The following is a 15,409-nucleotide window of genomic DNA, read 5'->3' on the forward strand; positions in this document are numbered from 1 at the left end:
TATAATTATATATTAACTATATTATGCATTAATTCTCTTGTAACTAAATATATATACTATTGCATAAATAATTTGACTACAGCTTATTAGAATTTTGTTCCTTTGGTCATATCTGATTTGTTATTATTGGAGAAACATAATACAGATAAAAATTATAATATAGAAAATAATATATCATGTATATAATAAAGGTATTTTTAATAAGAGAAATTTATTAATAATGCCATGAACAGTAGTAATATTTATTGCCAATGCCACTTTGATATTCCCTTCTCTCAAATGCCATAGGACCCACTTCAATCTATTAAAAATGACAAAAATACCCTTTATGTTCTTTCTTTTCTTTTCTCTCTCAATCTCTCATCTTTTTCTCTCGATCTCTCATCTTCTCCCCTCTTTCTTTCTCTCATCTTCTCCCCTCTTTCTTTCTTTAACAACAAATAAATCACCACATCAGAGAAATCTCGGAACTTGATTGTAATAGTGGAGACCAAACCAGTGAAGAAACGTTTGTGAATCGAGGCTTGATTTTTCATCTCTCTTATCTTCAATACTCATCTTCTTCCATCTCTCTATCTGGAAACCTTCATATATTCTTTGAGTTTCTTCTGTTTGTTCCATTCTCTCTATAACATTAATGGACAAAATCAATGGACCAGATCCGGTATACCAGAATTGATGGACCAGATGTGGGGACTAAATATGCCCATTTCTTGTTTTTAAACTTGTTGTTCACTCAATTTTCACAAGTCTTATTGTCCATCATGCAGTTCTTCAAATCAATCGGCGGACGACACTGATATATCTTTCTAGATGGACAAGACTGATGAATTCCCCGATAGACAACACTGATGAACCCTCTGATGGACAAGATTGATTAATTTCCTGGTGGACAACACTGATGAACTTCCCGAAAACAACAATTGATTTTGATGAACTCCACGATGGACAAGAGCAATAATCGGTGGACAACACTGACGAATTCCTCAAGGACAACAATCGAAGAACAACACTAATAAACTCTCCGGTGGACATCATTGATGAATTCCTAGATGAATTCTCATAAGACAACAGTCAATAGACAATACTGAACGCATCGATGGACAAAATTGATTGACATCAATTTGTATATTTCTTTTTTATTATATTTTGATTCAGATTTCATTCAAGGATAAAATCGTCTTTTTATCAATGTCATAAAACTAAAAAATGGCAGTTTCAAAAAGAAAAACTAGAAAGTGGCATTTGTCATGAGTTTTGTTTTGAAAGTGGTATTTTTGATAAAGTTCTCTTTTAATAACATTCAAGTGGATAATTTAGGTCTGTTATATATATTAATTTTTTAGTATAGTAATTTTTTATTTGGTGTACGTTTAACTTTTTTTAGTATAGTAATTTTTTATTTAGTATAGTAATTTTTTTAGTATAGTAATTTTTTATTTGGTGTACGTGTAATTTTTTATTTGACAGTTTGGATTCTCTATGTTGTATCCTTTAGGGTATAATTTTCTTTTTGCATGTTTTATTGGTCACCACTATTACTACTACTACTACTACTTTCATTGACATCACCACTGGCTATCGCAAATGCTAGCGCCTTACCACCATCATCGTTACGAACACCATTATTACTACTACCGTTATTATGATTTTATCATCACCGCCCAAACCACTACTACCATGCTTTATTTCATACTATTTCATTTAATTATACTATTTTTTTTACGAACGTTTAACTTGATAATTTGAGTTTCCTATGTTATATTTCTTAGGGTATAATTTTTTTTCCATGCAATTCACTCGGCAGTCATTGGCCACCCCTATTACCAATACTTCCATACTATTTTATTTTGTTCTATACTATTTTATTTGTAATTTCTGTATACAGTAATTTTTCTTTATAATAAGTTTACGTCAGTTTTCCAAAATTCAAATAATCATGATATATGTAGAAAAAGAGTGAGATTTTTAGAAGATTTATAAAAAAACTAAATTTATTTGCTGTAAAGAAAAAACAAAAATACAAACCAAAGGGGGTAAAAGTAAAAAAAAATCATAAAACAATTATATAATTTCTCTCTCCTCACTCTCACGTTAACCTCACTGGTTTGTAGTTATGTGTGTATGTCACATGAGAGTAGTTTGGTAAAATCACATTACTCTTTGGTCAGTCACTTAATTTCTCCAATTAACATGCTATATTCTTCATTTCAATTGTGATTTTGGTCAACTACCTAATTCACCCTATGGATAAATAGTGTTTTGACAAAAAAAAAAAAATAAACACATGAACGAGGAATCAGTTTTGGATACCACATAATTCTTCTAAAATGGGTTTCGCGTATTTTAGTTCGAACCGAGTTCGTATGGTGCAACGACGATCGAATCAACCCAACATACCATATTACCATATGTAACGCTAGTCCATACATCCAGTGCCGTGCTCACACTTATGGAGGCCTAGGGCAAATTTTTTTTTTGAATTTTGAATATTTAGTAAATTATTTTAATATTAAATAAAAATAAAATGTTAATAACTAAACCATGAAAATTAAAATTAAAATCATTTTTTTAAATCACAATGTTCTATAGTAATTATCCACATGTACTACTTTTAATAATTCTTTGTTTAAATACTGTTTTTTACTTATGTTGCTATATATTAGTAAGGAATTTATTTTCAAAATAAGAAAATCTCAATAAAACTTAAAGTATTTTTTAAAATATACAATTTCTAATGAAAAGTTTCCATTATTAAAAACACATTATATTAAGTTAATTAAATATAAACTTACTTTTTCTATAAAATGTGGCCTAAAATTTTAGTATTTTTTTGGTGGCTTGGAGCATTTGCCCTTCTTGCCCAAGGGTAAGCACGGCTCTGCATACATCATCTAAGTCGACATGCAAGTATGCAACGACGAGTACTCACATGTTCTATACCGTGCATGCATGATGATAGATAGCACTTAAAGCATACAAATTCATTTACGTTCGTATGGTTTACCACCTTGAGAAATGGACCCTAACAATTTGATCATAAACTACATAGTCTACATTTATTAGATTACTATAAAAAAGTACATAGTCTACATTTATGAGATTACTATAAAAAACACCCAACAAATCGTGACTTGTATATACTCCTCAAAACTTGGAAATAACAGAAAAAAATTGGAGAAAGATGCGGAGGTCCAATTGTGAGAGAGAAGAAGAGACCAACACAGATGAGAAGAACACCTTCCCTTCCACCATCGCTATTTTATTAGCCTATCTTATTACGCCACGTGTTATCTCTCCCTAACTGAAAATATTCTCTCATTTCCCTCTTAAACCGTAAAACAACACTTTTTTTTTTTTTTTTTTTCATTTTTGATCTCTCTCCCCCTCTCTCTTGTTCTTCTTCTTCATCTTCTTCCTCTCGTCACTTTTTTTTTTTTAATAATTTCTCTCTGTGTTGTGTTCATGCCCGACGCGAAATTGAGCCACCTCGTCTCTGCTTCAGGTGAAATCGTCGTTGCTATTTCTCCGCTTTTTTGTTAATCTCCATGTTTATCCTTCGATTGCACTTACGATTCGTTTTTTTAATTTTAATCTTCAGGGAAGGGGATCTAGAAGCTCTTCGCATCTAAACGTGAGTTCGTTCTTCCGTTCGTTTTTTTTTGACGCGCGATGCTGAACATCGAGTCGATTCAGCTTCCGTGAGATTTTTGTTTTTGGAAATGAGATGTGAAACATTGAATCGATGTTCGCATGAGCGCCTGATTTTGATTTTTTTTGTGCCTGTGTTCGTCGTCGTTACTGATTTTAAGGTCCTTTTGTTTGTTCCGTACGATTTCCGATTTGAGTTTCCGTGAAATTGTTTATCGGAATTTTGATATCTCGCTTCCCGTGTTCGTCTTCTTCTGGATTTCAATTTCGTCGCTCGAGCTCCGTCGTTGGTTCAATTAAATCCTTCGTATCTGTTTGTTGTTTATTGAGAATCTCGGTATCATTTGTGATTCAATGTTTCTTAACAGGGAGAGAGATGGCGCAGAGTAGTACATCTCATGACTCTGGCCCACAGGGGCTTATGAGGCGGCCATCTCGTAGTGCTGCCACAACAGTGTCGATTGAAGTTTTTGATCATGAGGTGGTTCCGGCCTCCCTTGGTACCATTGCACCTATTCTACGTGTTGCTGCAGAGATTGAACATGAGCGCCCCCGTGTTGCCTATCTCTGTATGATTTTTGCGTCTCCTTATTTGTTTTGCTTCTAGGATAAAGCTGAACTGCTTCAATTTATGTCGCTGATCACTTTAATTTCCATGTGCTCGTGTGAAGGTCGATTTTATGCATTCGAGAAAGCTCATAGGTTGGATGCAAGCTCTAGTGGAAGAGGTGTGAGGCAGTTCAAGACACTTCTCTTTCAAAGATTAGAAAGGGTAATCATCTCTTACTATTCCGTTTTTTTTTTTCTCACACAGTAAATAGCAATTCATAAGAGCCTTTAAATCAGGCGTTTAATCATCTAAACCCCCACACATAGATAGCCAGTGTTAGTATGATCCCATCTGTAGTTTTCTTGATGTTCTGTGTAGTAGTTTTCACAAAGGATGTTTTCAATTCCAGTTTAAAAGGTCATCATCTCAGACCTTCACCTTATGATACAATCTGCTACTAGACAAGTCTCTTTACTCACAAGATTTACTTTTCAAATTACTCCTAAACTGGGGCTCCAGAGTTGCATATGTTTTACACTTTGAGAATATCCATTTGAAATGATACGGATAATGACATTTTCTTCTAGCATTAGTAGATATAGTAACAATTTTTTATGACGCAGGACAATGCTTCAAGTCTTGCTTCTAGGGTGAAGAAAACTGATGGCCGGGAAGTTGAGAGCTTCTATCAACAATATTATGAGCACTATGTCAGGGCACTTGATGAAGGAGATCAAGCAGACAGGTAAAGATACAATCCTGTGTTTTCCAAACTTGTCATGTGTGGGGCTTTGCAGAGAAATAAAATAATGCTCTTTTTCTGACGGATTTTCTGAACCATCATCTTGCAGAGCTCAGCTTGGTAAAGCATACCAGACAGCCGGAGTGCTCTTTGAAGTGCTCATGGCAGTTAACAAGAGCGAGAAAGTTGAAGCAGTAGCTCCTGAGGTTTGTGTCCAAATTAAATTTCTTCAAAGCTATCATGACAGCTATAAAAGATTCCTTAATGATTAGCTAACCAAGATGGGAGTTTAAAACTTTCCATATGTGTTTCTGAGTAGATCATTGCAGCTGCTAGAGATGTCCAAGAAAAAAATGAAATTTATGCACCGTACAACATTCTTCCACTGGATTCTGCTGGGGCTTCACAGTCCGTTATGCAGCTTGAGGAGGTATATACAATTTGAATTATTCTTCCCATTGTTAATTCTAATGGCCGCTAAATTTTGATATCTGCCTTCTTATACCTCTAACGCTGGTTGATGACTAGGTCAAAGCCGCTGTAGCTGCCTTGGGGAACACTCGCGGATTGAACTGGCCATCTGGATTTGAGCAGCACCGAAAGAAAACCGGAAATCTAGATCTGCTTGACTGGTTAAGAGCTATGTTCGGATTTCAGGCAAGTCGGTGATCTGAAAAGAGTGACAAGAAGATATGATGTATTGATGTTAAAGGCATAAAACACTGAGACATATTTCTTACTTTCTTTATCTCTTTGATTTTCACAGAGAGACAATGTCAGAAATCAGAGGGAACATTTGGTTTGTTTACTTGCTGATAATCACATAAGGTTGACTCCTAAGCCAGAACCTCTAAACAAGGTACTCTTGATAGTTCCACCCTTTCACCTATAGAGCATTTTGGCATGTGCTTTGAGAGCCAACGACACTATAGGAGTGAGTAGAGTGGGTAATTAAGAGCTTTGGGTACAGTTTGATTAAAGTTCATCGACCTTGTGAACAACACCATAGACCTGGTTTATTCATTTATCAAGAAGTTTGTTATCCAGGGCCCTTAAACAGAATTACCCTAAGCAGATAGAAAAACAAAGCATTATCCCAATATTTCTTCAATTCAGTATCTCTATAGTATTCATCTACTGAACACTTTTCATTTATTTCAACTAACTAATCTGTATACGCAGCTCGATGACAGAGCCGTTGATGCCGTAATGACAAAGCTCTTTAAGAACTACAAGAACTGGTGCAAATTTTTAGGACGTAAACACAGTTTAAGGTAGCTGGCAAAATTTTGTTTTCTAAATGGCTTGGATGGGAAATGTTTTCAATTGATTGATGTTCATACGCTAATCAAAATTCACTCTATTTTTTATGCAAAGGCTTCCTCAAGCTGCTCAAGATATACAACAGAGGAAGATACTATATATGGGCTTGTATCTTCTCATCTGGGGTGAAGCTGCAAATATTCGCTTCATGCCAGAGTGCTTGTGCTATATTTTCCACAATGTCAGTAACTTTTTCAGATTCTCTTCATTTACTTTTTTCCCCCATTTTTTCCTTTTTTTTTTGACGTAAAAAAACAACTATATCTCTTGGTTATGCTCAGATGGCTTATGAACTCCATGGTCTCTTGGCTGGAAATGTCAGCATCGTTACTGGAGAAAATATTAAGCCTTCTTACGGTGGAGATGATGAGGCATTTCTACGGAAGGTCATTACACCAATCTACCGTGTAGTTCAAAAGGTACATGTTTGAATGAATAGTCATTTTAAGAATCCTGACATTGTATACACGGTAGCTAACTTTTTATGAACTAGGAAGCAAATAAGAATGCGAATGGAAAGGCTGCTCACTCAGATTGGTCCAACTATGATGATCTGAACGAATATTTTTGGTATTTTTGACCTCAAGTCTGTAAATTTGAACGTTTGGTTGGTGAGGACACCTTTTATATATAATTTGTGCATTACTGTTATATAGGAGTCCTGATTGCTTCTCTCTGGGCTGGCCAATGCGTGATGATGGAGATCTTTTCAAATCAACCCGTGATATGACACAGGTAGTCTCTTGTAGTTTTCCTTAGCTGCTTCTCTTCCCCCCGTTGATTTTAATCAGCATTTTTCGAATTTAACTTAATTGATAGGGAAAAAAGGGATCAATAAGAAAAGGGGGAAGGACAGGCAAATCAAATTTCACTGAAACTCGAACATTTTGGCACATATATCATAGTTTTGACAGACTGTGGACATTCTATCTATTAGCACTCCAGGTAAGCAATCTGGCCAAGCTATAGTAAAGTTTCTCATAACATGAACTACTGAAAATGACATTTCTACTTTTCAATACAGGCAATGATCATTCTTGCATTTGAACGAGTAGAACTGAGGGAAATCTTACGGAAGGATATTTTATATTCTCTCTCCAGTATCTTTATTACCGCAGCTTTTCTACGCTTCCTTCAAAGTATGTCACGTCAACGCTGTAATTTTTTATAGTTTATATGGATTTTCTTGTGCTCATCATTTGGTTATGTTTCCTGAAAATAAAGGTTATCTTGATTTTTTGCTTCCATGCTAGGTGTCCTGGACGTTATCTTAAACTTTCCAGGTTTCCACAGGTGGAAATTTACCGATGTTTTGAGAAATATTCTCAAGATCATTGTCAGTCTCGCTTGGTGTGTTGTGTTACCCCTATGCTATGCCCAGTCTGTCTCTTTTGCTCCTGGCCAGCTGAAACAATGGCTATCATTTCTTCCACAAGTTAAAGGCGTTCCTCCGCTTTATATCATGGCTGTAGCATTGTACTTGCTTCCAAATGTACTGGCAGCTATCATGTTCATTTTTCCAATGCTTCGACGCTGGATCGAGAATTCAGACTGGCATATATTTAGATTGCTCTTGTGGTGGTCACAGGTATGAAGGCTGGATTTTATTCTTTCCCTGTCTTCTAGTCCTGCATGATAATTCCATTCCCAGTCTATTTAGTCAGAAAAACCCTTAGGCATGTTAACAGACCTCTGAATCTGTTAGTTGAGATTATCTGCAACTGAGGATCAATATTCTTGTATTGCTGGTTAGTTATATGTATATGCAAGTCGAGAGGAAAGTTTGCATGTTTATTGGCTATATCGATGATTAAATAAGTTTTTGATTATGGATTATGCTCAGGGGGATATCTTACATGTTGTTTGGATACCCATTTACTGATGTGCATGTCCTATGTTTTCCTTTCCAGCCAAGAATTTATGTTGGAAGAGGGATGCATGAAAGTCAAATTGCACTCATAAAGTGAGTTTATGGAGTCAAACAACTTCTACTGAAAAATTGATCGCATATAATGAAATTTATATCATTGTTCTGCTTATACAATTGTTTTTGCTAATATGTTTCTTGAAATTTCCAGGTATACGATTTTCTGGCTGTTGCTTTTCTGTTGCAAATTTGCATTCAGTTACTTTCTACAGGTTTGAAACTGCATAACAGTTATGTGATGTGACCTAATGTCCAACTATCATAATCGTTCTCACCTTTAATACCGCTCTTTGTGTCTTCTCCCAGGTGAAACTTTTGGTGAAGCCAACTAACGCAATTATGAGCATTCGCCATGTAAAATACAAATGGCATGAGTTTTTCCCAAATGGTAATTTTTCTATTTTTACTCTTCGTTTGGAACTATAATTTTCGACTTTGCTGTTAATATTTCGGGTAAGCTAAATGTTTCGACTCGCCATGCAGCTGAGCACAACTATGGAGCAGTGGTGTCGCTCTGGTTACCAGTTATCCTGGTATATTTTTCTTAACCACACATCTTAATGAACGAGATTTTGGTCAGGTATAAGTAGAAAGATTGGTGTCTCATATTCCTTATTTTTGCTCAGGTTTATTTTATGGACACCCAAATTTGGTATGCTATATTCTCCACAATATGTGGTGGTGTCATTGGGGCCTTTGATCGTTTGGGAGAGGTAGTATATTCTGGATTCATTCTACTCCACTTCTCTTACCCTTGTTGTGTTACTAAAACGACATTAAGGTTTCCACATGGCGTTTGAGATGCTTCTTTTACATTGTTCATATATGTTTCTACTTAGTCGATTAGCATTCTTGCATTATATCTTCTTATAACATTTAGTTAGTATTCCATCTTCTAATTCCTTAATGTTATTGTTTTAGTGTAATCCAAATGGTTCAATAAACTAGTATCTCTTCTAATAGTTGATATGTAGTTCTCCAAAGGTAGCTATGATGGATGATCCTCTATAAGAAGTGCTTTGACATTCATTCGAATGCATATCTCCTTGTGAAAATTAATTAGATGTCACAGACGCAACTGTGGAAATTGATGCATTGTCCTGCATAATATTTGAACACATAAGCTCATTTCTGTTTGGCTTCCAGATACGAACACTTGGAATGCTAAGGTCAAGGTTTCAATCATTACCTGGAGCATTTAATACGTATCTTGTTCCTTCTGATAAAACAAGGAGAAGAGGGTTTTCCTTGTCAAAAAGATTTGCAGAGGTTACACAAGATTGATTCTCTTTTGTATCTACAAAGTGATCGTTGAAAGAATGTTGTCAACATCTACTAAATCATATTTTTGTGCAGGTCACTGCTGCAAGAAGAACTGAAGCGGCAAAATTTTCCCAACTCTGGAATGAAATAATTTGCAGCTTCCGTGAGGAAGATCTAATCAGTGACAGGTAACAACTTAGGTATTATAGTTATACTGCCTTCTTCATGATTCCCAATTTCTCCGTGTCTTAAACCAACTGTTTGTCCAGGGAGATGGATCTGTTGCTTGTTCCATACACTTCAGACCCTAGTTTGAAACTAATTCAGTGGCCACCGTTTTTGCTTGCAAGCAAGGTTTGTGATCTTCTTCTTTTTTTGCCATCACAAATACCTTTTCTACTTCTACTTATTGCTAAAATTCTCATCTTGTTACAGATACCAATAGCATTGGATATGGCAGCTCAATTTCGAACAAAAGATTCTGACCTCTGGAAGCGCATATGCGCAGACGAATACATGAAATGTGCTGTCATTGAATGCTACGAATCATTCAAACATGTCTTGCACACCTTGGTAATTGGGGAGAATGAGAAAAGGTATTTCCTCATTCATCATAAAAGGTTCTTGATAAATATTTATGAAGCACTTCATAAATTTATTAGAATCTAAGCACTTCATAAATTTATTAGAATCTAAAAGGATACCCGTACTCCGACGTGTTTCTTCCATTCAAGCTACTGGCTGTCTAATTAGTTCTGATTTTAGATGTTCTCTACCATTTTTCCACTTTATAAGCTGATGTAGTGTAGACACATTTCTCCTCCCAAGACTTTTGGCATTTACTGCATTTGTACGTGGGTCAACATTCCTCTGTTTGATAATACAATAGTTTCTTCACCTTTCACAATATATGTGCTTCAACCTGCAATTTCAGTCCCTCTATTGAGTTCTAGACTTCATTTAAATGATACTAAGAAAAGATATAATACCACAGGATTATTGGTATCATCATCAAAGAGGTGGAGAGCAACATATCAAAGAATTCCTTCCTTTCGAATTTCAGAATGGCGCCTTTACCTGCTCTTTGTAGTAAATTTGTCGAGCTTGTCGGAATATTGGTAAGTGAACCACATCCTTGTTTAATCATTGGTATTGATTTGAGACTGTTCGTGGTAGTGTGCAATCCCCTAATTTAGGTCTGATACTATTCTAAGCCAAGTTGGCTGCCACTTTCAGTATGAATTCATGTTTTGAGGGAAATGATAATACTTGCGAGCTGTTATTGTTATATCTGGGAAACTATAGAATTATTTGTGACTTATGATGTTGCAGAAAAATGCGGACCCATCCAAAAGAGACACAGTGGTGCTGTTGTTACAAGATATGTTGGAAGTAGTGACTCGAGATATGATGCAAAATGAAAACCGGTTAGTGGGCTATCTTTTTATAGTTAGAGAACTAGCTAGAATATTCTTTTTAGTGCCTATGTGAATATGCATGCTATAGTACACACGTACAAGAATAAACACGGGTGACACCTTTCTCCAGTGAATTGGTAGAACTTGGGCATACTAACAAGGAATCCGGAAGGCAACTCTTTGCTGGTACTGACGCAAAACCTGCGATACTGTTTCCTCCAATGGCAACAGCTCAATGGGATGAACAGGTAAAAGATCAAAAACTAAAATATAAGACTGGTCTGGTCCTTAGGTAAAGACCATTTACAACATTATGATTTAATTATTTGTTCTAGATAAGTCGTCTTCATTTACTATTGACGGTAAAAGAGTCTGCAATGGATGTTCCTACAAACCTTGAAGCGCAAAGAAGGATTGCCTTCTTCACAAATTCACTGTTTATGGATATGCCGCGAGCTCCTCGTGTCAGAAATATGCTCTCTTTCAGGTCCGTGCTCCGGCTACCAGTTATCACCATTTTTAACAGAACTTATGCTTCTTGAATGACACCATGTGCTATTTATATACACCATTTTTCTACTGCAGAGAGGAGCTCTTTCTTTTCACTAACCTTAGAGGTTTTTGTTTTGCATTTACAGTGTTCTGACTCCGTATTATAGTGAGGAAACCGTCTACTCTAAGAACGACCTGGAAATGGAGAATGAAGATGGTGTATCAGTTGTATACTATTTGCAGAAGATCTTTCCAGGTATATCTTATTGATGACCCTTCCTGCTGTTGGGTTTACTTACTTGTCAATGCGTTCAGTAATTTATTTCCCCCCGCCCATTTTCAGATGAGTGGACTAACTTCTTGGAGCGGCTTGGTTGTAAAGATGAAACTTCTGTTTTGGAGAGTGAAGAAAATATTTTGCAGCTTCGCCATTGGGTTTCTTTGAGGGGACAGACTTTGTTTAGAACAGGTAACTTATACCATCTACGTCTATTTATATATTGTTAGATGTTTTCTTTTGCTTACACCTTTTTTTTTATCTTCCAGTTAGAGGAATGATGTATTACAGGCGAGCATTGAAACTTCAGGCTTTTCTTGACATGGCTACTGAAACAGGTGAGGCGTGATTACTTGACTTGTGTTGAACTAAAATCAGCTGCACAGGTTAAACGTTAAATTGTTTTCAACTCACTGTATTATGTCATTCGTACATTCGACAACCAAAAACTGACGTAATGTTGATCATTTGTGTGAAGTATTCATAGTTCCATATCGAAGAAATGTTCAACATTCTGGTATAAGTACTTATAACATATCTTGTGTCTACAGAAATATTAGCAGGATACAAAGCTATTTCAGAGCCAACTGAGGAGGACAAGAAAAGTCAGAGATCCTTGTACGCTCAGTTAGAGGCAGTTGCAGATATGAAATTCACTTATGTTGCTACCTGTCAGAACTATGGAAATCAGAAGCGAAGTGGAGACCGGAGAGCTACTGACATCCTAAACCTTATGGTTAAGTAAGTCCCTCCTCCATATTTGTTGCTGAATAGATTCCAGTATTGGTTGGTTCCTTGGTGAGTCTTATTTTTATATTCAATGCTGCAGCAATCCCGCTCTCCGTGTAGCATACATTGATGAGGTTGAGGAACGAGAAGGCGGAAAAGTGCAGAAAGTGTTCTACTCAGTGCTTATCAAGGCTGTTGATAATCTTGATCAGGTTTTTTATTATTTGAAATTGGCTATACACTATGTCCTATACGAGAACCCCCAGAATTCCAACTTTGTGTCTCTTACTTTACAAAGGAAATATATCGAATAAAATTACCTGGTCCAGCAAAAGTTGGAGAAGGAAAACCTGAGAATCAGAATCATGCCCTCATTTTTACAAGAGGAGAAGCTCTCCAGGCTATTGACATGAATCAGGTAAACTACATTCCCCACAACCGGCAGTTTCCACAATAAAATTATCTTTGTTGGATGACTTTTACTTACCATATTATATAATTAATAGGACCATTACTTGGAAGAAGCACTTAAAATGAGGAATCTGCTGGAAGAGTTCAATGAAGACCATGGAGTACGTGCACCCACTATTCTTGGTTTCAGAGAACATATTTTTACTGGCAGGTATTTGGGAAATTTAGTTATTATAACTTTGTTAAGTATAGAACTCCCTTCTTTTTGCTAGCTGATTTATATGTTTTTCACTTCGGCATGGTGTTGACAGTGTTTCTTCTTTAGCCTGGTTTATGTCAAACCAAGAAACAAGCTTTGTAACCATTGGTCAGCGGGTCCTGGCAAGTCCTCTGAAGTATGTCATGGTCTTCTTTTTTTCATTCTACACACATGATGAAGCTCATTTTTAACAAAAATTTAGTATCTGTTAAAAATGTGAACGAAGAGGATCATTTAACTCACACAGGCACCTTATGTTTCTGACTTCAGGGTCAGGTTTCACTATGGTCACCCTGATGTCTTTGATAGAATCTTCCACATCACTCGGGGTGGCATCAGCAAAGCATCACGGGGAATAAATCTTAGCGAGGATATCTTTGCTGGTTAGATTATGAACCTTACTTCTTCGAGGAATGTATTGGCGTTGGTTCCTTCATCAGTTTCTTATGATTGACTCATGGATGTATATAGGTTTCAACTCAACTCTGAGGCGTGGTAATGTAACTCATCATGAGTACATCCAAGTAGGGAAAGGAAGAGATGTTGGTTTGAACCAAATATCCCTCTTTGAAGCCAAGGTTGCTTGTGGTAACGGCGAGCAAACATTGAGTAGGGATCTCTACAGACTTGGGCATCGTTTTGATTTTTTCCGTATGATGTCTTGCTATTTTACAACAGTGGGCTTCTACATCAGCTCAGTGGTAACTTATGATCTCCAAATGTCAAAATAAGTTTATCATTAACTCAAATTTGCTTAAAACAAAAACTTAACAGAGTAATTATGTGTGCTGCAGATTGTTGTCCTCACAGTATATGCATTCTTGTACGGAAGACTTTATTTGTCATTGAGTGGAGTGGAAGAGGCAATAGTTAAGTTTGCAGCAGCGAAAGGAGATAGTTCCCTCAAGGCGGCGATGGCGTCACAGTCTGTAGTACAACTGGGTCTGCTGATGACACTACCAATGGTGATGGAGATTGGGCTAGAGAGAGGATTCAGAACTGCTTTGTCCGATATAATCGTAATGCAGCTTCAGTTAGCGCCTGTCTTCTTCACCTTCTCGCTTGGGACAAAGGTTCATTACTATGGTCGGACCATCCTACACGGGGGAGCAAAGTACAGAGCAACAGGGCGTGGGTTTGTGGTGAAGCACGAGAAGTTTGCAGAGAACTACAGAATGTATTCGAGAAGCCACTTTGTGAAAGGAATGGAGCTTATGGTGCTGCTGATATGTTACAGGCTTTACGGAAAAGCAGCAGAGGACTCGGTAGCATATGCGCTTGTCATGGGCTCAACATGGTTCTTGGTGGGTTCCTGGTTGTTTGCCCCGTTCTTTTTCAACCCCTCGGGATTCGAGTGGCAGAAAATAGTTGATGACTGGGATGATTGGAACAAGTGGATAAGCAGCAGAGGAGGCATCGGAGTGCCAGCAAACAAGAGTTGGGAATCGTGGTGGGAAGAAGAACAAGAGCATCTGCTTCACTCTGGATTTTTTGGGAAGTTCTGGGAGATATTCCTCTCGCTGCGGTATTTCATCTATCAGTACGGTATCGTTTACCATTTGAACCTGACCAAGGAGAGCCGAATGGGAAAACAGCAGAGCATCATTGTGTATGGACTGTCTTGGCTGGTGATCGTGGCAGTGATGATTGTCCTAAAGATAGTGTCAATGGGGAGAAGGAAGTTTAGCGCCGATTTCCAGCTAATGTTCAGGCTTTTGAAGCTGTTTTTGTTCATCGGATCAGTCGTGATCGTGGGGATGCTGTTCCACTTCTTGAAGCTGACGGTGGGAGACATTATGCAGTCTCTGTTGGCGTTCTTACCTACGGGATGGGCTTTGCTACAGATATCACAAGTTGGAAGGCAACTGATGAAGGCAGTAGGGATGTGGGGATCCGTCAAGGCCTTGGCTAGAGGGTATGAGTACATCATGGGAGTTGTTATCTTCATGCCAGTCACCGTACTCGCGTGGTTCCCTTTCGTCTCTGAGTTCCAGACCAGGCTTCTCTTCATCCAAGCCTTTAGCCGTGGTCTCCAAATCCAACGTATTCTCGCCGGTGGTAAGAAACAGAAATGAGACTCAGTCTAACTTCTCTGATTCGCCTTTCCCTCGTCACTCTATAGCAAGCTTACAACTCTTTTACCTCAATTCTAGTTATTTTCTGTGTTTGTATAACAAAAAAGTTTCTCTCGTTCTTAAGTAAAAACATATACATGTGTGTAAATCGTGAGAAACATACCGATAGATTTAAGTGCAAATTTTCTATTATCAGTTGAGATTATGTGAACAAAAGGATGTTTTGGGTTTTTCTTAGTTTCCTCATTCCTTCATCAATTGGTGTCAAAAGAGTATTATGGAAATACAAGAT

The 15,409-nt window shown here is 37.1% G+C and overlaps 1 protein-coding gene across 1 annotated transcript; it reads left to right on the forward strand.

Moving 5' to 3' along the window:
* Positions 1-3,343: 3,343 nt before the first annotated feature.
* Positions 3,344-15,371, forward strand: LOC104747285 (callose synthase 5-like). Its single transcript, XM_087488508.1, has 41 exons — positions 3,344-3,505; positions 3,602-3,634; positions 4,020-4,220; positions 4,323-4,423; positions 4,825-4,946; positions 5,053-5,149; positions 5,263-5,373; positions 5,472-5,600; positions 5,710-5,802; positions 6,126-6,217; positions 6,321-6,447; positions 6,548-6,685; positions 6,760-6,836; positions 6,923-7,001; positions 7,086-7,211; positions 7,291-7,405; positions 7,520-7,854; positions 8,177-8,229; positions 8,345-8,405; positions 8,500-8,581; positions 8,677-8,726; positions 8,820-8,906; positions 9,340-9,462; positions 9,550-9,644; positions 9,726-9,810; positions 9,892-10,052; positions 10,451-10,574; positions 10,789-10,883; positions 11,005-11,122; positions 11,210-11,361; positions 11,513-11,622; positions 11,710-11,835; positions 11,913-11,981; positions 12,195-12,384; positions 12,473-12,584; positions 12,671-12,790; positions 12,879-12,994; positions 13,095-13,178; positions 13,313-13,425; positions 13,514-13,743; positions 13,837-15,371. Exons 3-41 carry the CDS (start codon positions 4,028-4,030, stop codon positions 15,115-15,117), a joined length of 5,772 nt encoding a protein of 1,923 aa, XP_087344634.1. The 5' UTR covers positions 3,344-3,505; positions 3,602-3,634; positions 4,020-4,027; the 3' UTR covers positions 15,118-15,371.
* Positions 15,372-15,409: the final 38 nt, after the last annotated feature.

The sequence above is a fragment of the Camelina sativa genome, chromosome 15 (genome assembly GCF_030686135.1).
Source record: "Camelina sativa cultivar CO46 ecotype springtype chromosome 15, ASM3068613v1".
Lineage (NCBI taxonomy): Eukaryota > Viridiplantae > Streptophyta > Magnoliopsida > Brassicales > Brassicaceae > Camelina > Camelina sativa.